The sequence below is a fragment of the Dreissena polymorpha genome, chromosome 11, assembly GCF_020536995.1.
Source record: "Dreissena polymorpha isolate Duluth1 chromosome 11, UMN_Dpol_1.0, whole genome shotgun sequence".
In the NCBI taxonomy this organism is placed as follows: domain Eukaryota; kingdom Metazoa; phylum Mollusca; class Bivalvia; order Myida; family Dreissenidae; genus Dreissena; species Dreissena polymorpha.
In genome coordinates this window covers 60481731-60507185 of record NC_068365.1, presented here as the reverse complement: position 1 = coordinate 60507185, position 25455 = coordinate 60481731, and the positions used below count along the sequence as shown (strand labels likewise).

General features: G+C 35.7%; 2 protein-coding genes across 3 annotated transcripts in view; one reads left to right on the top strand and one right to left on the bottom strand.

The window, feature by feature from the left end:
• Window positions 1-25455, bottom strand: part of LOC127851915 (TPR repeat-containing protein DDB_G0287407-like) — a 71516-nt gene that overhangs the window by 13905 nt on the left and 32156 nt on the right. Inside the window, exons 7-15 of the mRNA XM_052385902.1 lie at window positions 13250-13367; window positions 12528-12623; window positions 11317-11443; window positions 9401-9514; window positions 9061-9081; window positions 7556-7674; window positions 6564-6672; window positions 3147-3280; window positions 2448-2654 (exon numbers count right to left, since the gene is read on the bottom strand). Coding sequence (XP_052241862.1) covers window positions 2448-2654; window positions 3147-3280; window positions 6564-6672; window positions 7556-7674; window positions 9061-9081; window positions 9401-9514; window positions 11317-11443; window positions 12528-12623; window positions 13250-13367 — 1045 coding nt within the window. The remainder of the gene's footprint in view (window positions 1-2447; window positions 2655-3146; window positions 3281-6563; window positions 6673-7555; window positions 7675-9060; window positions 9082-9400; window positions 9515-11316; window positions 11444-12527; window positions 12624-13249; window positions 13368-25455) is intronic.
• On the top strand, window positions 15621-24068 carry LOC127851918 (uncharacterized). 2 transcript variants are annotated; one of them, XM_052385906.1, is made up of 4 exons: window positions 15621-16243; window positions 18275-18346; window positions 20478-21478; window positions 21656-24068. In XM_052385906.1, the coding sequence occupies exons 3-4, from the start codon at window positions 20491-20493 to the stop codon at window positions 22006-22008; spliced, it is 1341 nt and encodes a 446-aa protein (XP_052241866.1). In that variant the 5' UTR covers window positions 15621-16243; window positions 18275-18346; window positions 20478-20490; the 3' UTR covers window positions 22009-24068. The 2 variants fall into 2 exon arrangements, with proteins under 2 accessions (XP_052241866.1, XP_052241865.1); XM_052385905.1 differs by lacking the exon at window positions 18275-18346 and having other exon boundaries at window positions 15623-16243.

The following is a 25455-nucleotide window of genomic DNA, read 5'->3' as shown; positions in this document are numbered from 1 at the left end:
GGGACAAATCTTCTGACCAAGTTTCATGAAAAGCGGAAAATAAATGTGGCCTCTAGAGTGTAAACAAGGTTTTACTATAGCAATATAAGGAAAAATGCCCCGCCCCCTGGTGGCCATGTTTTTCAAGCAAAGGGCATCATTTTCGAACTCGTCCAAGATCTTATTGGGATGAATCTTCTGACCAAGTTTCATGAAAATTGGACAATAAATGTGGCCTCTAGAGTGTTAACAAGATTTTACTATAGCCATATAGGAAAAATGCCCCGCCCCTTGGCAGCCATGTTTTTCAAGCAAAGGTTACCATTTCTAAACTCATCCAAGATATCATTGGGACAAATCTTCTGCGCAAGTTTCATGAAGATCGGAAAATAAATGCGGCCTCTAGAGTGTTAACAAGGTTTTACTATAGCCATATAAGGAAAAATTCCCCATCCCTGGTGGCCATGTTTGTCAACCAACCGGCATCATTTTCGAACTCGTCCAAGATATTATTAGGATGAATCTTCTGACCAAGTTTCATGAAGATTGGACAATAAATGTGGCCTCTAGAGTGTTCACAAGATTTTACTATAGCCATATATAGCCATATAAGGAAAAATGCCCCGCCCCTTGGCAGCCATGTTTTTCAAGCAAAGGTTACCATTTTCAAACTCATCCAAGATATCATTGAGACCAATCTTCTGACCAAATTTCATGAAGATTGGACAATAAATGTGGCCTCTAGAGAGTTAACAAGGCAAATGTTATCACTGGCTGAAAGACCTGAACATGATGCACCAATTCAATGTACAGAGAACAGGGTTGTCAAAACTCAAACAGAAGTTGCGTCACCCAACTGTGTTAAATCAGAAAACAGAGAACGGAAGCCAGAAGCAACAAATAGTAATTATTAGTTTTTTCTACAAATTATAGTAAAGCTGACTGCTTATTATTTCCTACAATAAAAATGCAACAATTTATGTTTTCTATTTTTCTTTTTTCTCATTTTACTCTGTTATAAATGGGGATAAAGTATTGCTGCATTTTTTAAATAAACTTATTAACCGACTTGTATTTTTTAAAATTCTTTTTCGAGATCGACATATTTGGAATTTGGAAAGAAGTAATTGGACTGTAGAGCATTAGTGTCACACACAAATTTTGAGTTTAAATTTAGAAAGATAGATAAATATCACAATACAAAAACTAACTTTCAGAATCAATAACAGGTCATGCTGTCTTATTACCGGTATGACTGGTTTGTGTTTTTTTTGACAACCACACTTGTCTGATACATGAAAGTGCCATGTGTTGTATTTAATACATAGTTTTGTTAAATGTATAAACTAGTAAATTTATTTACTTGCAGCCACATGTGAAGAATGTAGAAACAGTGTGACTAAACCTCGAGAGATGTTGATTTTGTCAAGGGAAAGAAATGCCATTCTGAGAGACATTAGCAACAAGATGTGTTGATGAAACACAATGTCCCCCTATATGATGTTTGACCTTGTAGGATGACCTTGACCTTGTGAAGGATGACCTTGACCTTGACCTTTCACCACTCAAAATGTGCAGCTCCATGAGATGCACATGCATGCCAAATATCAAAGTGCTATCTTCAATATTGCAAAAGTATTTATAAAATAAGCGATTTGGGCCACATATATTTGACCTCTGACCTTGAAGGATGACCTTGACCTTGACCTTTCACCACTGAAAATGTGCAGCTTCATGAGATACACATGCATGCCAAATATCAAGTTGCTATCTTCAATATTGCAAAAGTATTCATAAAATGAGCGATTTTGGCCACATATATTTGACCTCTGACCTTGAAGGATGACCTTGACCTTTCACCACTCAAAATGTGCAGCTTCATGAGAAACACATGCATGCCAAATATGAAGTTACTATCTTCAATATAGCAAAAGTTATTGCAAAATGTTAAAGTTGGCGCAAACAGACAGACCAACAGACCAACAGACAGGGCAAAAACAATATGTCCCCCACTACTATAGTGGGGGACATAAAAATCTAGAGGAGCTGCTTTCTTTGAAACAAAATGAATTTCAAATTGCTCAATTGTTTCTGGAACTTTTAATTGGTTTTACAGGTGAGCTAAAAATTATAATGCCTTGTAACATAAAATTATAAGAATTATTATTTGAGCATTGTTTTGGTAAAACAAAAACCAGGCTTAATACATTTGCATAAAGTGCAATCCCAGATTAGACTGTGTAGTCTGCACAGGTTTATCAGTCACCATACTTTTGCATAAACTAGATTTTTTGCAATGAAGAGACTTCCTTTAAACAAAAATTCCACAGACGCAGAAAAAGTTGTCCCTGATTAGCCTAGCTGTGTAGACTACACGGGCGTATTTGGGAGAACACTTTATGCACATGCATTTAGCCCAGTTTTCCCAGAATGCGGCTCATTTATCTCAAATCTATAAACAATCAAACCTTGTTAAACCTGGACAGGAAAGACGTTACAATCAGCTTGGCATCTGTTTTCGTCAACTGGTCCAGATGCAGGAGAAAATATGGATATTCCCGTATCCTTGCCAGGGTTGGTGGGTCAAGGTTGCTGGTGCTGACCAAGGCACGCACGTTCATTGGGAAGTGAGGTGGCAGCCAGGAGAGGTGGTTGACGAGACCTGGCACTGTTTGCTGCAACAAAAAGATTTTCAATAAAACGGAACACCTGAACAGATATCTGCAGTTTTTTAATGTTTATCTGTGTTTTTCAACAAACCAGAAACATTTTCCAACTGAGCTGAGATATCATAAAAGAAATATTCAAACCAGGTTTCATGACAATTGAACAATAAATATAGACATCTAGAGTTTAGACATTTTTCTGTGTTATGCTGAATATTATATAGAATAAATATAATTAAAATCCCTTCTTTTGGCACATAATTGCTTAAATTTAAGTCTTCATTTCCATATTTAAAAAATTGTCAGATTGTTAGAATCAATAAATTTTCACATAATTGTTGTTCATCAGCTAATAAAGCAACTCTTTATTATTGCAATCTTTGACTATACAACTACTCGAACTTGTGGCATACTTCTTATCCACTAGATTTAAAACAAAAATATCAATTTTAATCTACGTCATAATAAATGTATTGCCTTATTGCATTTTGACAGACTTACCACATCCAATGCGTCAATGACTATGACCACTTTCTGTGCTGCTCCTGTATCTTTTGTCATCCCTACTAACAGATCTCGGACTTTCTTCGCCAAGTCTTCATTGGTGTAGTTTTGAGAAAGATGCTCAACACTTTCTAAACAGTAAAGAGATTAGTTGTTGTTTTTGTTGCATTTGTGTACATATATATGTTTATTATTTATTTTTTGTCTAACGCTTGAATTGTCCCCTTTAATATTTATGATTTGGGTTAAAGGCATCCTGTTCATACCTTACACAGTTTGTGTTAGAGGCATACCATGACATGGTTATGGGTTGAAATGAATAAATTTACAATAATTTGTATTAGTCGAAAAAATATAATTAAGAAAATAAAAAAAATAAAAAGAAAAAAGAAAATAGAAGAAAATATTAAGAACCAATAATTCTTATAACTAATAGGTAATAATACCAGTACAAACATTCAGCATATAAAAATGTAGACATAATTGTTGTAAAATACACCTTTAATACTCATAGCATGTGAGACAATAATTGGGGCTCTTATTTAACCCTTTCCCACTAAGAGGCAAAGTGAAAATTGCTATGTGCAAACGGCATAAAACAAGAACAGCATGCAAGTAACTTGCAGTCTGTTCAGCTTTATTGCTGTTTGCAGGTCATCAGTATCTAAGGGTTGGAAATGAAACCTTTAAAACTTGAATCTACTTAGAAAAGTCTTTTAAAATATTTAAGTTTTTAACTGACCACAAATGCCTTAAAATACTCATCTAAGTGGTAAAGGGTTAAGTGGTCTGAAAATGGTGTATGATTTGTAGCTAAAGTAAAGCTTCATGCACATCAATTGAAAATATAAACATATAATCAAGATCAGAGCTAAGTTAAACCATAGGCAGAGAAAAAAAAAAACACTTACAAATCGTCCAGATAAAATAGATTTGTTACTGCTTCTTGCCGCTGATCATAAACAACTACTTTATTAAAAATGGAACATTAATTGCAAGAAATAAATAAATAATAAAACCAAATCTTCCAAAGTGAAAGCTCTCCTTGAAATGAAAAAGCCCAGCAGTATTTCTTGTAGAAAATATGCCATTGTTTTAACAAGTCTTTGACATTGTTATCTTCAAAATTTGCAAAATATGTATTATTTCACTTGAAATCTATTTCAATTAGGCTTTCCAAATAATTCCTGAAAATAAAACTGGTTATTGGCACTCACAATGTCTCACTTTGCTCTCCTTTCTTTCAACATTAACCACAATTTTTAATAATTGTATTTTATGGACCTTGTTAGGGTTAAATCAACCTTTTACGACTAACTACAGGCTTAAAATTAAACATTAGTCTAAAGAAACTCACGTTTGGCGACCAGTTGCTCTACTTAAATCATTTAAAAGTATGTCAAAATAAGCAGAATCTCAATACTGTTTGTTAAATGTTTGAAGCAAAATCTAAACAGTGAGGGTTGTCTTATAAAAAATATTGAGCCTACTGGTAAAACAGAGCTTGAGACCTGTGTGTAAAGTAATATAGGCTCAGAGTAGCCAATGTGGTCCTCACAGGCTAATCAGAGATGACACTTTCAGCCTTGAGAGTAGCCAATGTGGTCCTCACAGGCTAATCAGAGATGACACTTTCAGCCATGTGGTCCTCACAGGCTAATCAGAGATGACACTTTCAGCCATGTGGTCCTCACAGGCTAATCAGAGATGACACTTTCAGCCATGTGGTCCTCACAGGCTAATCAGAGATGACACTTTCAGCCATATGGTCCTCACAGGCTAATCAGAGATGACACTTTCAGCCATGTGGTCCTCACAGGCTAATCAGAGATGACACTTTCAGCCATGTGGTCCTCACAGGCTAATCAGAGATGACACTTTCAGCCATGTGGTCCTCACAGGCTAATCAGAGATGACACTTTCAGCCATGTGGTCCTCACAGGCTAATCAGAGATGACACTTTCAGCCATGTGGTCCTCACAGGCTAATCAGAGATGACACTTTCAGCCATGTGGTCCTCACAGGCTAATCAGAGATGACACTTTCAGCCATGTGGTCCTCACAGGCTAATCAGAGATGACACTTTCAGCCATGTGGTCCTCACAGGCTAATCAGAGATGACACTTTCAGCCATGTGGTCCTCACAGGCTAATCAGAGATGACACTTTCAGCCATGTGGTCCTCACAGGCTAATCAGAGATGACACTTTCAGCCATGTGGTCCTCACAGGCTAATCAGAGATGACACTTTCAGCCATATGGTCCTCACAGGCTAATCAGAGATGACACTTTCAGCCATATGGTCCTCACAGGCTAATCAGAGATGACACTTTCAGCCATGTGGTCCTCACAGGCTAATCAGAGATGACACTTTCAGCCATATGGTCCTCACAGGCTAATCAGAGATGACACTTTCAGCCATATGGTCCTCACAGGCTAATCAGAGATGACAACCAATGTGGTCCTCACAGGCTAATCAGAGATGACAACCAATGTGGTCCTCACAGGCTAATCAGAGATGACAACCAATGTGGTCCTCACAGGCTAATCAGAGATGACACTTTCAGAGTAGCCAATGTGGTCCTCACAGGCTAATCAGAGATGACAACCAATGTGGTCCTCACAGGCTAATCAGAGATGACACTTTCAGCCATATGGTCCTCACAGGCTAATCAGAGATGACACTTTCAGCCATATGGTCCTCACAGGCTAATCAGAGATGACAACCAATGTTGGTCCTTACAGGCTAATCAGAGATGACAACCAATGTGGTCCTCACAGGCTAATCAGAGATGACAACCAATGTGGTCCTCACAGGCTAATCAGAGATGACACCTTCAGAGTAGCCAATGTGGTCCTCACAGGCTAATCAGAGATGACACTTTCAGCCTTCAATGTGGTCCTCACAGGCTAATCAGAGATGACACTTTCAGCCAATGTGGTCCTCACAGGCTAATCAGAGATGACACTTTCAGTAGCCAATGTGGTCCTCACAGGCTAATCAGAGATGACACTTTCAGCCTTGACAATGTGGTCCTCACAGGCTAATCAGAGATGACACTTTCAGCCTTGACAATGTGGTCCTCACAGGCTAATCAGAGATGACACAATGTGGTCCTCACAGGCTAATCAGAGATGACACTTTCAGTAGCCAATGTGGTCCTCACAGGCTAATCAGAGATGACACTGGCTCAGAGTAGCCAATGTGGTCCTCACAGGCTAATCAGAGATGACACTTTCAGCCTTGAGCATATTCTAAGTCTGTTCTTAGCAAAAACTCGGTTCAGGCAAAGAATGACGTTTCTGACTAGCCTGTGCAGTGTTCACAGGTTTTTTCACGGAACCTTGAGTAATTGCACTAATCCCCATTTTCCCAGGGCATGGCTCATATGTAACAAAGTGTTCTGTAGATTACCTTCTGAGTAATCCCCAGAGAGGAAGGCAGTTAATCTCTGAAGAAGCAAGGTAACTTCGTGACCCTCTTGAGTGCTGCCTCGGAAATGGTAGAATACACGATATCCAGACTGCAAAGGAAAAAATATGAGCACTGCTCTGTGACAATGGGGTTTTATGCATGTGCGTAAAGTGTTGTCCCAGATTAGCCTTTGCAGTCCACACAGGCTAATCAGGGACAACACTTTCCGCATTTACGTTTGAAGAAAGTCTCTTCTTAGCAAAAAATCTAGTTTAAGCGTAAAGTGTCATCCCTGTTTAGCCTGTGCAGACTGCACACACTAATCACGGACAACACTTTACCCACATGCGTCAAGCACAGTTTTCTCAAATTGGGGCTAAACTGAACAATTAAAACAGTTTTAATTATAATTGTTTGCACTCACCAGTTATCAGCAGTTTAAATATTGTGTTTAATTAAAATATATTATAAACCTTTTTGGAAATTCTCCCAAAAAACAAGTCATTATATCTACATTATTATTGTTACATTGAAAATGATATTACCTAACTTAGATTTTCAACATTCATTTGTACATACATACTATACCATTCATAGGTGTATCAGTGTTCAGTCAAAAACTCAATCCTCTTCATTGTGTTATAATTTATTAACAACAAGAGCACCGCATAACGGGTGCCAACGCTCGGCTGTGGGTGCAGTTTTGAATAAATGAAAGCTTTTCAGAATTATTTTTTTTAAGAGGTCAGAGTGACCTTGACCTTTGACCTAGTGACCAAAAAATGGGTGTGGCGTGTAGAACTCATCAAGGTGCAGCTACATATGAAGTTAATAAGTAAAATCAAACTCATTATTTGCTCATTGATAAACAGAAAATTCAATCACCTATATTGCTTGAAAGGTCTTCACAGATTGAAATGATTTTTTCATCAGTGTTCATACAAATATATGATCAACTACATTTCTCAGTTTTCAGACAGAAATTCAATAACCTTAATAGCTTTGTCAGCCACATAAGCCAGCAGAGTTGTCTTCCCATAGCCTGGTTGCCCTTGGATACACAGGATGTTGTTGTCAATGGTAACCAGGTCATGCCAGAAATCTACACTTCCTGTTTCAAGATAAAAAGAAAATGAATCAATCAGTTGTAAATAAAGAATTACTTTATTCATTTCATCTTATTGTCTTTCATGTCTATAATAACATGATATTAAAAGATCTTCTTAACAAACACAAATTAAATAGTTGAACGTATCATAACCTTGCAAAAGAAAGTACAAAACTTAAGCACAAAATAGTAAACTTAAGTGTTCATATCACCTGCATAAACTATATGGATGAATAATACCCTCCGACGCCACGTGTAATAATATGGGGCATGGTGCATTAGAATGTCAAAGTAGAAAAAGGGGCATAACCATTGTAATTTGTATTATAGGCTGATAAAAACACGAGTATAACTTAATATCAAAGCGAACCATGCCTGTAAGTTTGAATGATGTATTTTGAAAAGTGAAGAAGAAGGACAGCTTTGTGTCTACAGATGGACAGAAAGACAACAAGACAGACAAGAAGTTGAATGAACAGATTCACAGACAGTTGGACAAATGTCAACGGTGATTCAGATAAACCCCAATATACCCTCCTTCACTTCATTACCTCTTTTCTCATAATGTACTAATAGTGTATATTAATAATCTTTATAGTACAGAAAGTCTTACCAGGGTAGATGAATAGGAGGTTTCCCCAGGACTATTCATTTATTCTTCCAAATAGATAGTTTAGTGTACGTTTATCTGAATTTTCTACATACAAAAAGGGTACAAGCAAGCAAATGTTAACCCTTTTTCCCACCAGAAGCAAAGTGAAAATGGCTTTTGCAACCAGCATCAAACCATAACAGTCTGTGAGTAACTCGCAGTCTGTTCAGGTTTTATGCTGTTTTCTGCTCATCAGTATCTAAGGGTTGGAAATGAAGCCTTTAAAACTTGAATATAGTAAGAAAAATCTTTAATTAAATTTAACTGTGACTGCAAATGCTTCAAAATACGTATCTAAGGGTTAACAGTAATGTCCACATTTGGGTGTGTAGTACAGCTCAGACTATTTGGTGAACATATGCAGACAAGCAGCAGATTGACAAATGGACTCCTATATAATCCCTCCCTGCTGGGTTATATTAAATACAACAAGAGATTGCCAAGCAATATTGTCCCCAACCGGTTTAACTCCACCATTGTCATAAAAAAAATATTTATTAATAGCAACCAGAATTCTTGACGTAGGAACAAAATGAAATGACGTGCATAATCTCCATATTGCAATCTATCCATGTTTCAAGTTTCATGAAAAAATATGAAGAACTTTAAAGTTATCGCAGGATCCAGAAAAGTGTGACGGACAGACAGACAGACTGACAGACGGAGCGCAAACCATAAGTCCCCTCCGGTTTCACCGGTAGGGGACAACAAAATCAATCTGAATTTAATTAACTTACTAGCAAATGGTGTGCCAATCTCTGAAATAACAAAATTAATTGTCATGTTTAATTTTAACAATTACAAAATTTGGTGATACTAGAGCTATCACTTAAGGAGCTTATATTATCATATCGAAATGACCAAATGCAATCTTAAACTGAACTTTTAAAGGATAAGCATTTGTAACATTTGTGACTCATAATTAAGTTATGTGCAATTCAAATCTGCTTTAATATTTAAATCCTTCTACAAAGCCCTTATCTTTTACACACAAAATAATGGCTGCTGTATAACATGAAATTATAACTTTATCATGTACTACTTTAGTTACTGAGTTACTGTTAATATCTTACTTACCTCCTTCTTCCAGCCGGGATGTGTCACCCTCAACAAATGACCATATCAGCTGTGCTTCCTCTTGCCTGGCAACCAATGAATTTTTAGCATCTTCAAGGAACTTCTTCTGATTGGCTGTTAACAAGAACAAATAAATTTGCTAGTCCTGCAAATGACACGTTCTTTTGCTTATGGTCACAAAACCAGAAAATAGAATCTGCTTGGATTCAAAGTTGCTGTTTATTTGAAAACTATATTCCATTTTTGGGGTGAACATTTAATAGAACATTTAACAAAAACATTTTGCCTACACCTAGCAGCCAAGTAATCACAGAATGCAATTAATTAGTTGTTTTTATACCCCTTTACCCCTTGTGACCATGACCATAAATGTCTTGATCTCAAAATCAATAGGGGTTATCCTTCCATTCAGACTAACTAGTATACGTATTTATATGATCTTAACCATTATCTAGCTTTTTTAGAAACAATGATCATGTTATAAGTGCTTTAAGAATACATTTCCATTGTATACCTTTAGTAGAAGCTTTGCAAATACAATATAAAAACTAACAAATCATTGTATATTGCAAAATGTGAAATTTTCATTGTTAGTGTAAAATCTAATTAACAAGAGCACCGCATAACGCGTGCCACGCTCGGCTGCGAAAGCTTGTTTTAGAGGTCACAGTGACCTTGACCTTTGACCTAGTGACCCAAAAGTGGGTGTGGCATGTAGAACTCATCAAGGTGCATCTACATATGAAGTTTCAAAGTTGTAGGGGGAAGCACTTTGATTTTAGAGCATATGTTAAGGTTTTAGCACGACGCCGGCGGACAACACGACACAACGAGCTGGCTATGACAATACCTCGGGTTTTCTCCAAAAACAGCCTCGCTAAAAAGGAAACAATCATGGGATTTTCACTGAAACAAACTTAAAACCCAAAACACTTACTTTGTTATTCAGTCAACAAACAGGAATATTGTTTATAATTTCTGTTTTTAGAAGCAGTGACCATGCGCATAATAATATATGAGCAAAAGTAACAATATGAGTGTATAATACAAGAAGCAAATTCGTTGAATTGATATCCCCTGTCAATATACTTCTGGACACAAATATTTCTGGACGGATGGACAACGCCAACGTGCATCAACCTCTTATCCATATAAATAAGCATACCAAGTTTCAATGAAATCCGTCAAAGCACTTCCAAGATATGGCTCCGGCCACACAAAAAAGCATTTTTTCAAGATACAAAGGGTCATAACTCCGTTATTATTCAATGGTGAACAATGCCATTTGGCATGCATCATCCTCTTATCCATATATATACTCATACCAAGTTTCAATGAAATCTGCCAAAGCACTTCCAAGATATGGCTCCGGACACAAAAGTGCAGGAAGGAAAGAAAGACGGACGGACGGACAACACCAAAACAATATCCCTCCGCCTATGGCGGAGGATAATTATCTAAATTCTTCAATAATTAAACGTAAAACCATTCTTTTACATACATTATTTTGACCTTAATCTTGACCCCTCCAATCTCATTTTCAGAAGCAATCCAGAGCAAGCTCTCGATATATGGAATCTATACATTACATTTCATTTATATACAATTGATTGCCAATTTATTGAGTTGAAAATCCAATCATATGCTGCCCATCCACAGCCCCACTGAACAACTAAAAACTTGAAACAAATTGTTTTCAAAATGTTAGTTCAAATATTTCATTGGAAAAAGGGTCTTGATAAACAACAAGCAAAAATTATGACAAGGCATACTGCATTCTAGGATAACTTAAGGCTCAATGCATAAAGATAATGTGTGGTCCCAAATCGCACATTACACAGGCTGATCTGGGATGACACTTTATACACATGCATTAAGCCCAGTTTTCCCAGAATGATGCTCAAGCCAATTCCTACCATCTTCTGCTAGCACCCTGGACTGATGAGTGGAGACCACGTCCCTGTCAGGATACAACCTTTCTGCCGCACACTTCAGGAAGTGAAGCACCTGCTCTGCAAACTTCTCCAGCCCCACAATGTTTGGCTGAAAAATAAGATCCTTCTTGGAAAACTTGGCTTAATGCATGAGGGTTAAGTGTCATCCCAGATGGACATTTTCTGCCTAGACAGAGTCTTCATATAGAAGAGACTTTCTTTAAACAAACAATTCCCTAAAATCTGAAAAAGTTCTCCTTGATAAGCCTGTGCAGTTTGCACAACCTAATCTTGCAATGTACTTAATGCACATTCATTAAGCCATTTTTTTAGAATGAGGCCCATACAAAGATCTACATTAAATGGAATTTTGACTACCACAGATGGGTTCCAAGTTGAGCTATTCTTGAGGTTTAACCCTTTATCACTTAGATATGTATTTTGACGCATGTGTAGTGCCGTAGAAAGTTACATTGAATTTAAGAACTTTCTTACTAGATTCAAGTTTTATAGGCTTCATTTCCAACCCTTAGATACTGATGAGCAGCAAACAGCATAAAACCTGAATAGACTGCGAGTTACTCGCATGCTTTTCTGGTTTAGAAGCAAAGTGAAAATGGCATTTTCACTTTGCTTCTTATATATGGGGGAAGGGTTACTTAGAATTTTTTACCACCACAGATGGATTCCAGGCTGAGCTGTTCTTGAGGTTGATCTTAATCTCAATTATTATATTATTACTATTAATGACTCTACCATTGGTATTTGAATATGTAATAAGGATTTATTGGCCTGAGTTTTAAGTGTTGGATATTGGCGATGGAAGGTTTTAATAACAGTAGCTGTTGGGCTGGAGGGTTTAAATATTAAGACATTAAATTGCATAAATAGATTATCAACAAAACTAACGGGTGTGCTTTGTCAAAAACGTGACTAATCCCCTTGACTAAATGAAATTATGCCCTTGAGTCATAGTGACTGACTCATGCCTTCTGAACACCATTGAATGTCAATGAAGGCAGGATTCATGAAAATCCTTCATGAAGGGGAATTAACAAGGACCAGTCTGAGTCTGGAAACAGTCACCTCTTAAGGTTTAAAATATAATATCAGAGAATAAATAAATTGAAAGTTCTAGAAACAATCTCTAATTGCAAAAAAAGGAAATGCAGTCCATATCAAGCTCCAATCACCATGTCTTTGCCGTGTTTCTGCACCATTCCTTCCACCTGGCAATCATAATGGTGCACTTGGTCTGGAAATCGTGACTTCAACATTGCTTTCAGTTTCTGCAATAAACATTGAAATCTCAACAGTTACTCTGCTGATAGCATTCCACACTTGAAATATTTATTTTAAATTCAGTTGGACTTAAACAACTAAATATTACAAAAAAACATAGGATACATCCCTAAATGAGTAGTTGCGCATCAGACATTTGCTAATGAACAAATGATTTTTGTGAAAGTAACAGTATTCATCCAGCCTTAGTCAAAGAATTCATAAAATTGATCACTTTTAAGCTTTAAAAATAAAAAAATGTGCACTATTTTAATGTGTTGCATCAAAACAATTAAAAAAAGATAAAGCAAAGATAAGGACTTTATAATATTAGGCAGTACTTCAAAGCAAGAGATTGTCAAAAATGTTACCAACACCCTTACAATGTTCTTTGTCAGCTAAGTTTAAGGGCAAATAAAACCAAATTGAAAACAAATGTGCATGAAAAAGGTGTCTTTCAAAGTAAAACAGTGATTATATTTGTTAACTTTCATTTATCTAATCAGAAGTGTTGAAGAATTTCGCATTACAAACTGATATGGACAAACAGAAAAAAATCAGACCGAACCACAGAGCGACTCAAATATACCCCTAAACAAAGGTAATATATTTATTATGATATAAATTGTTCCACCTTCATATGTTGGACATCTAGGGCATCTGTGCTTGCATAGCGTGACAGCATATTCTCAGGAATGTGTTCAATAATGGACTCTGTCCTCAGCATGAACAGTGCATTCGGATTCTTCAATCTGAGAAAAAAAATGCAGTCATCAACATTATCATGATTGATCAAAAGAGCCTAATGACACTAAATATAACTGATTAAGAGAATAAGATTAATTATGAATCAGACATTTAAAACTGAAATTACTAAAAGCCATCAGGCAGGTGGTAAGTAATTTTTGCATATTACTAGTTGTGTGTTGTTTTTCTTCAAGTGTTACTTCTAATTAGCCTGGCTAGCTGGTTGGGTGGGTAAAGTACTAAAAAAACATCTGACAATCTAAAATTGGGTTCAATACCCATCCTTGCCATACTAAAAGCCAAGCGTGGGGATTAGTCATGAAATTGTGTATGTGTACATTAGCCCCCAACCTCTGATTCAAGAAGAGCAGCAACTGTTGTCACCAATAACTAGCATAAGCATATACACTTGATTTTGGTTAACCAGTTTACCCATGAAAAGTGTACTTTAAATGACTTAAGTTATTGTAAGCAGTTAAAAAATCTTCAAGGTTAAAATGAAATATTAATCCTAACTTCCAACATAAGCTTATTGCTACAGGGCCCATAACCTTCACTTTTAATAGGCCTGAGGAATTCAAACACAGCTCAATTAATCAAGGATTTTATTGGTTAAAGCACTGACTGACTAAGGTCTTTGTTAGTCAAATGTTTAAAGATAATGTCCCCTCCACTGACTGACTAAGGTCTTTGTTAGTCAAATGTTTCAAGATAATGTCCCCTCCACTGACTGACTAAGGTCTTTGTTAGTCAAATGTTTCAAGATAATGTCCCCTCCAGTATAGAAATATTGGCATTTAAGTTTTAAGTTTTAAACATTTCATTTATGAAATCAAAAGACCTGATTCAAAACATTTTCAATCTATTAGGGTTTGGTCCTATGTTAAAAAGACGTAAATTAAGCCTGATTTTCAAGGATTGCATGTTAACTGATTTTTCATGATTATGATAAAAATATATTTACAAAAATATATTTTGAATTGTGAATGTTATTTCAATAAAATTTGGATTCAGAGAACGAAAAGTATTTCAGTTATTAGCTCATACAGTTTGTCTGAAGTTATTTACTGTGTGACCGTTCAGTGTGACTATTTTTTCAGCCAAGTGCATAACTTGAACAAACTTTATACCAGACCACAATGTGATATTACTCAGTAATAAAAACACCTCGGAGACTTGTGGTTAAAAAAAATATGTTGGAAGTTATTTTGCTAGAAATATTAAGTATTAATAGACCATATGACCCCGGGCTTGTCCAGTTTTGGCCCGAGAGTATGCATGGTTTTAACAAATTTTAAAGAGGCTGACTATCTTATGTCCCATATCAAATTTCAAAGCTCAAGAAAATGTAAAGATGAACATTCTGACAATGTTTACTCAAGATTAAGTTGTATATGTCAAATCAATAGTGGTAGCTAGGTTTTTACCAGATTTGACCGTGTGTCCTCGTTTTGGAACGCACATGACCCAGGTTCAAACCCGGCCTATATATTTTCCAGATAAACATTTGTAAGTTTATATTATATGTACTGATGCTGATACCTATATAACATGCATGTATGTAATACAATATATTGAAAATAAAATTGTGCAAAAAAACAACAACATTAAAATAAAAATATTCATAATTTTCATCAATATAAGACAAATACAATTTGGCCTCTAGAGCGGGTTATAAGCTGAAAGTTTGCGAACATCCACACCCAATGTGAAGACAGACGCTTGACATCGGGTGGTCACAATAGCTCACTTCTTGCTCATACTAGCTTAAAACTGCTGAGAGGTTATTTAAGAACTTTAACAAGTTGACAGGTTTTTTAATCTGATAAAACATTTTAAAATTGTTCGATATATATATTTCCATCAACTTCTCGTATTGGGCTGAATTTTTTTAACCTTACTATCAAAGGTACTTTTCTCTATCTATTGCAAAATATTGCATACAAATTTAATGCAAGCTTTATTTTTCTAAATTCATACTGCAAAATATTACATGAAGATGAGTATTCAATTTGGTTGAGAAAGAGTAGGTAAAACTCAATGTTGTGCTGTAACTTCAAGATAAGAGACCGGTTTAACTCTGAAGTTGACTCTTTAAACCTAAAAAACAAAAGTAAAATCAGGGTTAAAACGACCAATTTGAACAAAACAGTTGGTAAAAATGCCAGAGCTCGTCTACAATCAATAAAGCTAAATCAGACGATTTGTAACTACCAATATCAATAGCCTGCTTGTTAACTCTAAATATCACATTTCACCCATTTTCTGAAAATGGTTCGTTGCTTTATTATCAGTGAAATGTAGAGCTATATGCATGGCTTTTATGTAGGTCGACTATGGATTTGTACTTCAGTGTAGTGTGGCTTAAACAGGCAACATAATTCTGCTATTTACAAGGTTAATTTAAATATATAGGGATAAATATATTAACATAAAGACGGTGTGGTGTGTCTTCAAACATACTCATTCACTTCATAGGGAAGGGATAATTCTTATTGTAAATACAAAACATTTCAGAACAAAAGACAGTTCACAATATCTACTGTAAAATGGCAACATCTCTAGGATCAGGTCATAATAGTTCAGATTTAGTGAAGGACTATTTTTGTGGAGGTTGTGAAAGTAGAAATATTCATGAAAGTGCATATTATTTTTGTGCAACATGTACAAAGTTTTTTTGCCAAAAATGCAATGATCCTCATGATCAAATATATACAAACCATTCCAAATATGGAAGAGGAGAAACAAATAAATGGCCTCTAACAAAGACAATGGAGGATTTGCTACTCAAATGTGATGTTCACAAGGACGAGAAACTGAAGATGTTTTGTCAGGACCACAGTCAGCTGTGTTGCACTGATTGTGCTTTCCTGAATCACAGGTAAGTTGCACAGTCATGCAATAAATGGGGTAATCCCACTAATATCAAATGGGTTTACTCCCAAATTTTTATTTTAAGGATTAAAAATCAATATCGGGAAATCCAGGTAAGTCGCTAAAATCCAACTACAGTTAGATTCATATTGTGGTCCACTTTCTACACTATGCGTAGTCCGTCTCGATTGCAAGGGGTTAACTGCGGAGTTTTTCTCTCATTGTTTTTGTATTTATTACGTGTACTTATTTGATTAAATCAATAAAACAAACACAAAAAATGCTTCTCAATTCAATAATTATTTTATTTTCTTTATTAACATATTATATTTAACAACTAATAGATTAAATACCCATAGAAAGTGTAATATGAATGCATTAAAATACTCAGACAATTTTTTTCTTTTCTTTATCAACATATTATATTTAACAACCAATATCATGTTCATATTTACATACGCCAAAATCAATAAATTTACAGATGAACAAAGTATGAACACCCATCGGCTTACTAAACCACAGTCACAGTCTGATCACATAGTCGCCCCTTCATGGCATCAAGTTGCAGGTCGATGTTTCTGTATTTTCTCTTTCTGATGGGTCCGGTGCCCCCCTTTGAGTACTGTAGCTGTCTGATGTAGCTCAATGCTTCTATTTTTTGTTACGTTCGGATGATGCCATATATGTCTGGGTGCGGGTGATGGATCACTTTTTTCATCATACTATGCCATCCCTCTAAGATGTTGGTTGTTCTGGGACAATGTGTATTGAAATGATTCCATACTGCCTTATCGCATTTGACCCACTATTCGGTGACATAGTCGGTGAAGCTCTCTACAGCTGCTGGAAGGTCCAGATCGCCCATGTCTGTGAGGTCATTGAACTTTTTGGTCCATAAATAATATGTTTGGATGAAGCATCAGGCCTAGCTGCGTGCACTCTCTCACCAGAGCTTCGAACAATCGGCTGTATACTGCCTCTGACTTCCCTGGCAGTAAGGCAAACATGACAGGGTACATGTGTCCGTCAACGAAAGCATGCCAGGTGTAAAGCTGGTAGAATTGGTCAGGGCAGGTTTAAAATGTTCCGTCACCATATACAGTTCTCGACGCACAAAGGTTCTGTAAATTAACGTCTGTGGCAAATACAATAAATCTCTGGTCGTCTCCCTCATCTTAGAGAAGGAATCGCTGACCTGTCGACGTCGGTACGTGTCCATTCTCCCTCAAGGATGATATTGTGTCTGTTTAAGGGGAGTGGAGGTCTGGTTGTATTTCTTTGGGGTTACAACTGTGTCTTCCACCCTTTGTATGTCGGTAAACTTGCAACCAGCGAAGCAGTGTCTCCAATCCACTCAGGGGTTTGAAGCGCATTTACCTCTTCCTTGTAGATTGTTGAAACTGGTGTCCTTTATTTTCTGCATCTTTTTTGTATCTTTTGCACACCCTGTTGGATGCTACTTCAAATTGATTTCCCTCATGCTAATGATTTCCGTTGTTTTGGACAAGGATTCCTTCTCTCGTAGTTGCCCTATAGAGGGACAGTCACGCACAGCACACGTCCAATAAACGCGATCACCTCGTCTGCTTTAAACTACAAATTGGAAACCGTCCAGCACAATGCTCATCCCTCATTTACTAGTAACCAAATCAACAAGAAGTTTCGCATATGTCATGTTTTCGGATCAGAAATTTAAAAAATAAGTGAAATTAGGGTGGTTTATTATGGCACTTGAGTGAGGGTTTTATACTAGCAACAGTTAATTTATTTATAATGCATGGATGTAGATTAATGAATGTTTGTGATTTTCGACAGTTATTTAATTATATAAAATAACAGTTGTTTCTTTTGATTTTTTAATTTTTAATTAATATTGTGTTTGTGTGACAAACACAGAATATTTAATTATCGCTTTATACCTTGATCAAACTTAATCAAAATATAGCCCAGTTATGATCTTCATGGTTTATCTTGTGCAATTTTGTCCAATACTTGTGGACTGCGATTCGTGAACCGACCTATAACTTTTCCTTCACAGCCCTCTTCACACCTACTTGAACGTGGTATAGGATTTCTGAATGTGGGACAATCGGGAGGACACCCTCAAATGGTACAAATAAAGCTGGTCCATAGAAATCCTTTCCCAATCACATACCATATGCCATATACATGTGTCAATCCACCATTGTCATTTGAATGAATCAAACATTGGTACATAAAGGGGATCAGCCTTGTTTGTACCTTCCAAGCTTCGTATTTTGATTGGAACTGGGGTTTTAGAAAGTAGGCTGCATTCACTGGAATCAACAAAATAGGTGCCTTTTTTCATTCTTCAGCTGCACTTCACAGTTGTTGAAAGCATTTACAATTATTGTAAACAAGATTAGAGTGTCAATGGATGCAATGCTTTAAGAGATTATTGCTAGATCTCAACATTACAAAATGGGGCATACAATGGTTGTTATTCTCAATCTTTTATTGATAAGGTTTTTGTTGGTACAGGACTAAATGCTCACCCTTACTGTTACTTTTTAGTTCACCTGAGCACAACGTGCTCATGGTGAGCTTTTGTGATCGCTTTTTGTCCATCGTCCGTGCGTCATGTGTCATCGGTCATGCGTCGTCAACATTTTGCCTTGTGAACACTCTAGAGGCCACATTTATTGTCTGATCTTCATGAAATTTGGTCAGAACATTTGTCCCGTTGATACCTCGACTGAGTTCGAAACTGGGTCATGCTGGGTCAAAAACTAGGTCAAAAAAAAGAAAAACCTTGTGAACACTGTAGAAGTCACATTTGATGCCCAATCTTCATGTAACTTTGTCAAAATGTTTGTCTAAATGATATGTTGGTTGAGTTTAAAAATGGTTCCGGTCCATTAAAAAACATGGCCGCCAGGGGACGGGGCAGTATTCCTTATATGGCTATAGAGAAACCTTGTGAACACTCTAGAAGTGACAATTTTTGCCCAATCATCATGAAACTTGGTCTAAACATTGGTTTCATTGATATCTCGGACGAGTTTGAAAATGGTCCAGATCGGTGAAATAACATGGCCGCCAGGGGACAGGGCAGTTTTCCTTATATGGCTATAGTAAAACCTTGTTAACACACTAGAGGCCACATTTATTGTCCAATCTTCATGAAATTTGGTCGGAAGATAGGTCTCAATTATATCTTGGATGAGTTCAAAAATGGTTACGTTTGCTTGAAGAACATGGCTTCCAAGGGGCGGGGCATTTTTCCTTATATGGCTATAAATGGCTATAGTAACACCTTGTGAACACTCCAGAGGCCACCTTTATTGTCCAATCTTCATGAAATTTGGTCAGAAGATTGGTCTCAATGATATCTTGAATGAGTTCGAAAATGGTTACGTTTGCTTGAAAAACATGGCTGCCAAGGGGCGGGGCATTTTTCCTTATATGGCTATATATGGCTATAGTAAAATCTTGTTAACACTCTAGAGGCCACATTTATTGTCCTATCTTCATGAAACTTGGTCAGAAGATTCACCCCAATTATATCTTGGACGAGTTCAAAAATGATGCTGGTTGGTTGAAAAACATGGCTGCCAGGGGGCGGGGCATTTTTCGTTATATGGCTTTAGTAAAACCTTGCTAACACTCTAGAGCCCACATTTATTGTCCGATCATCATAAAACTTGGTCAGATGATTTGTCCCAATGATATTTTGGACAAGTTCGAAAGTGGTTCCAGTTGCTTGAAAAACATGGCCACCAGTGGGCAGGGCATTTTTCCTTATATGGACTTATGAATCTTCATGAAACTTTGTCAGTATATTTGTTTAAATGATATCTTGGATGTGTATGAAAATGGTTCTGGTCTGTTGAAAAACGTGGCTGCCATGGTGTTCACTAGTCATCAAAGTTGGTAAGAACATATTTTTCTAATGACATCTTGGGCCGCACAGAACAGGTCAGTTCCTTTGAATCTCAGGTGAGCGACTTTGGGGCTTTCAGGCCCTCTTGTTTTATATAAAACTATTAAATTCTTGTTTATAAAACTGTTAAATTCTACTTTATGAAACAGTTTAGTGAAAAATATATCATGATTTTTTATTTCTTTTAGGATGAGATTTAATTTAGACCCAAAATGTTTGCCTAGACATGATCTGCTTTGCAAATTATAAATTTGAAAGTTGTTTATGTTTTATTGTAGCAAGATAATGCATGCGCACAAATGATTCTTGCGTAATTTGATTCTTGTTGCTATTTCAGACAGTGCACAAATATGGCTCTAATTTCTGAGTCAGCCAAAAACCTGGCGATGAATATGCGACAGTTGTTAAACAATCTTCAAACTATTGTTGACAAATTAAATAAGTTTAAGAGTAAACAAGAGGCCAGCATTCAGTCGGTTGAGGTATCATGTAATGAAAAACTGCAAGAAATCAAAAACCTTAGAAAGAAATTAAATGCTACTTTGGATGAACTAGAAAATACAACATTGAAAGAATTGGATGAAATTCGAACTCCAATGCTAACCTCTCTCAAGAAAGATGTTGACAAATGCATCAAACTGAAGGATGATTTACAAACACTCAGTGAAGCTGTAAATGGCCTTTGTGATAAGAGCAAGAAAGAAATAGAGTTCATAGCCAGCAGAAAATGTTTGGACAAAATACAAGAGTCTGAGTCATATCTGAAGGAGAACCATGTAAAGGTGCATAGTATTATATTCCAAGCAAACACTGACATTGAGCAGTACCTATCTAAACAGTCTAGTCTAGGAATGATAGCAGACAGTATCCAGTCTCTAACACTCAAGATGAATCCAAACCAGCAGTTAACTGTGAAGAGACCATCAGAGTATATTGTGAGCATTCCAAGTGACACAAGTCAGACTTTCAGCATAGTTGGCATTTGCAGCATGCCTAGTGACCAGGTCTGCGTTACAGATTTCCATAATCGAAAAGTGAAGCTGTTGAACCAGCATTACAATGTGTCCAGTCACTGTGATGTGTCTGGCAGTCCATGGAACATTTGCCAAATCACATCCAGTGAGGTGGCTGTAACTTTCAATAAAGATGTGCAGTTTATCTCTATTAACAATGGAAATCTGGCGAGTGGGAGGAAGATTCCATTACAGCATGCAGCTTATGGTATTGCCCACCATAAGGGAGCGTTGTATATCACCTCTGGCAATGCCCTGTACCACTACAATATGACTGGGACACTTGTGAAAAAGCTGTTTGAGAATGCTGGAGACTCTTCGACAGGTAAAAGTATTATTTTATTAATACACATACAAGATTTTATCTTTTGATGATACTTTAAAACTCTTAACATTTTAAAATTATTTTTCAGAACAAAATTGTAAAAAAGTAACAACAGTGTTAATGCATATATCACAATTCTATTCTACTGATTATTACAACATGTTAATTATTTTGCAGTGTCTTACTGTGCAGTGAGTCCTGCTGGGGACAAGATCTATGTAACCAACTACACACAGCACAAGCTCCATACTCTGGCTACAGATGGGACCCTGATATCCACCTTCATGGACCCTGATTTACAAAACCCAAAGAGTGTATGCGTAACACCTGCAGGACAAGTGTTGGTCTGCGGAAACAGCTGCAATACTGTCATACAAGTGGATCATGAGGGAAAAAAGAAACTGGCAACTCTGGCTTCTCAGAAAGATGGACTCAGCAAACCATCGTCTGTCTGCTACAACACCAACACTAACCAGATCATAGTGGGACTAAATTGTAACAGTAAAATCATTGTTATGGACTTGGCATAGCTCTACAATTGGACAAAAACATTGACATAAAACACTTATAAACAAAATTGCCCATTTCTGTTTGAATGGCTGTTTCAGTATTAGCAATTTATATCTGGGTAAAGAAAAAACAAATTTATAGAGTTGATCTTAATTTGTTATTAACAAGTAATTAAACTTTATTTGAAAATGAGTTGTTTCAATGCTTGAAATTTGCTAAATTTTACTCTAAGTATGGTGATTTAATTACAAAATATAATGTTTCTTTAAAATGGCATTAACATAATGGAATCTCCCATCCATCATTTTACGGTGATGTTTTGAAGCGTGTCCGCAAATTAAAATATGTTAAACCAAATGTTCTTATTAAACTTTTCAATTTAATTAACTTGTTTTTATCAAAAGGATACAATGCTTATGTACTTAAAAACACATGTTTGATGGTTTTCGATTCACTATATCTTTCTTCTCTTAAAATTTGGAATCATTAGTGATATTATAGGCATTTTTACTGTTGAACAAAATTGTGTCTTTGTGTTGTATGAACAAATCTGCATGAAAACTACATTTGGACTCAAATCGTACATCAAATCATTTCTGTCGTCAGTTGTCAAAACACCTATATACTGTTTGATTCCAATAATGTCGCTTTAATGGAATTACTATTTTTATATATTTGATTCTTAATATTTAATCAACTAAACTTGTTTTATTAAAAGTACAATTTTGCAGTAGCCCCCCATTAATAGTTTTATTATTACTTTACAGTACAGCCCCTGGATTTTTTTCATGTCATTGTGTCTTCGCCTGTCAATTACGTCATAACTCTTTCTCTGTTTCTGGGTACATGGATTTTTTGACGTCATACGATCAACTTTCCAGTTTTTGCTACATGCATAGGTCATTGGGTTTATAACGTTCAATTTTATTTATATTTTCTCTCTGATAGGCAATTCTTTTTTTATTTAATTATTATTAATTTAATTTTTAGCAGTCACATAAACAACCAAGCAATGTTATATGGAATTTTTACACCCATTATTGCTGCTTCTTCCTGTATTTGCGCGATGATTATCTGAAATATTAACTTAATGACGCTATATTCTTAAATCTTTTTCTATAAAGAAGGAATGTAGTTGACACTTGTTTGTAGTTTCATTTTATCGTTCGTCAAAAAGTTGTAACTCTGTTGCTCTGGTATCTGCAATACCATTGAGTAATTAAATTGTAATTAAATTGAATGCGTTTTAATTCCCTTTTATTATTGTTTGATTTGAGTTACAATGCTATGACGTTAAATTTTATTTACACTTAAATGTATTATGAATATTGCTGGGCCAAGTGTGAGGTTGAGCACTCTTTAACTGGTTTAAACCCCCAAATTGCTTTGCATTGACCGTTCCAAGGCACCCCAGCTTTATTCATATTTTGTGTTTATGTTGGTTTGTATTGTGCTGTATTGTGCTGTTTTGTACTGTTTGGGCAATCGGTCACTTGCCTTAAATAAAGGACCAACTAATTGTTTTTAATGGGAATTCAATACTGCTCCAGCAGCTGGAGTTTCACTTCTTTATATTGAATGATTGCACCATTTTACACATGAATTTATGACAACTATCTATAATGTTGATGCAGATTATAAGTTCTTTAGTCTGGCTTCCTTTCATGTTTTAATACATAGTTATACATGTTTTATGTTTGGTAATTATTAAGATGTATTAACATTTGATTATTATAAATGCTGATGTTTTTCATTATTCATTAGTTATTGTTGAGTAACAAATGTTTTTATGTCATTTATGCTTTTTCTTTCATAAAATAATGTATATTGATATTTGTACCAATGTATCTACTTCAGGCTTACATTTTTACTGTGTTCTAGTACAAATGTTTATTAAACCACTTACAGTATAAGCTCTGTGGTGGGTCAGACTTCTAGAAGAAAAATACATTAATATCTTTAAATTGCCATTATCCTGGAACAGTTATAAAGACTATGAATCAAAAAAGATTGAAATATTTAAATAAAAATGCACCATGAAATGTGAAAAGAAATCCTTAATAAATGATCATTGATGCAACAGCTTTTTATGATTTCAAGGCTTGCTATCTCACTTTAGTTCATGAAGAGCTTTATATAGTCTCAATCATCATCTTTTGTTCTCAGTAACAATTAACCCTTTACCACTTATATATACGTATTTTGACTCATTTGCAGTCCCTCAGAAAGTAATATTTAATTTAAGACCTTTCTTAATAGATTCAAATTTTAAAGACTTAATTTTAAACCCTTTAATGGATACTGATGAGCAGCAAACAGCATAAAACCTTAACAGACTGCGAGTTACTCGCAGGCTGTTCTGGTTGTATGCTGTTCGCACATTGCCATTTTTACTTTGCTTCTAAGTGGGAAAGGGTTAATTATTAAATTTTATAAAATGACAATTCAATGAATATTTATGCAAAATGAATACAATACACCTATTAACTTGATTGTATTCATTTTTGCAGAAATATTCATTGCATTGTCATTTAATAAAAGTTTCTTGGAATCATCAGAATATTTGTAAAACTGGTGTTACAAATTAGCAGGAACACTTGTTTATTGTATTATTGTCTGGTATAATTCCACTGATTTCACAATATCAGATATGTGCATCGGGTGATCCCGCACACAATTTCTTAAGATTATTTAAATGAAAATAAAAACATGGCTGCTAATAGGCATCACACTTTAAATGTCTCCCAAAGAGAGGAATACAGTGATGAAATTGTCCTTTTGTTCATCAGTCTCTCAGACCTCTTATTTATAGCATAACTCAGAAAGAATTGAAGAGATTAAAGGGATCTTTTCACGCTTTGGTAAATTGACAAAATTGAAAAAAGTTGTTTCAGATTCGTAAGTTTTCGTTTTAGTTATGAAATTTGTGAGGAAACAGTAATACTGAACATTAACCATGCTCTAATACAGCCATTATATGCATCTTTTGACGATTTTAAAACCTAAAAATTATAAAGCGTTGCAACGCGAAACGATTGAATAATTTGGAGAGTTCTGTTTTTGTCGTTAAATTTTGTGAAACTACGAAGATTGCTTATATAAGGTATAAAATACGTCAAGAATGTGTACTGGGCGGAATAGCTCAGTAGGCTAAAGCGTTTTTACTTCAGGACTCTGGCAGGACTCCAGGGGTCACTGGTTCGAAACCTGCTCCGGGCAATGTTCTTTTTCTTTTTTTAATTTTTTTCTTGATTTTTTACTGGAGCTTTTACGATCCAATGTTTACATTTATCAATATAAAGCATTTAATGAATAATTAAAAAAAATGCCAAAATCTGTGAAAAGGCCCCTTTAAAATGAAATTCACATACTGATAAAGGGCTGTCTGGAAATGTTAAAGTAGAAGAACCATAACACTCTTCAGAATGTACTGAATTGTTGCAGTTTAGTCAATTTCCTTTGAGGAG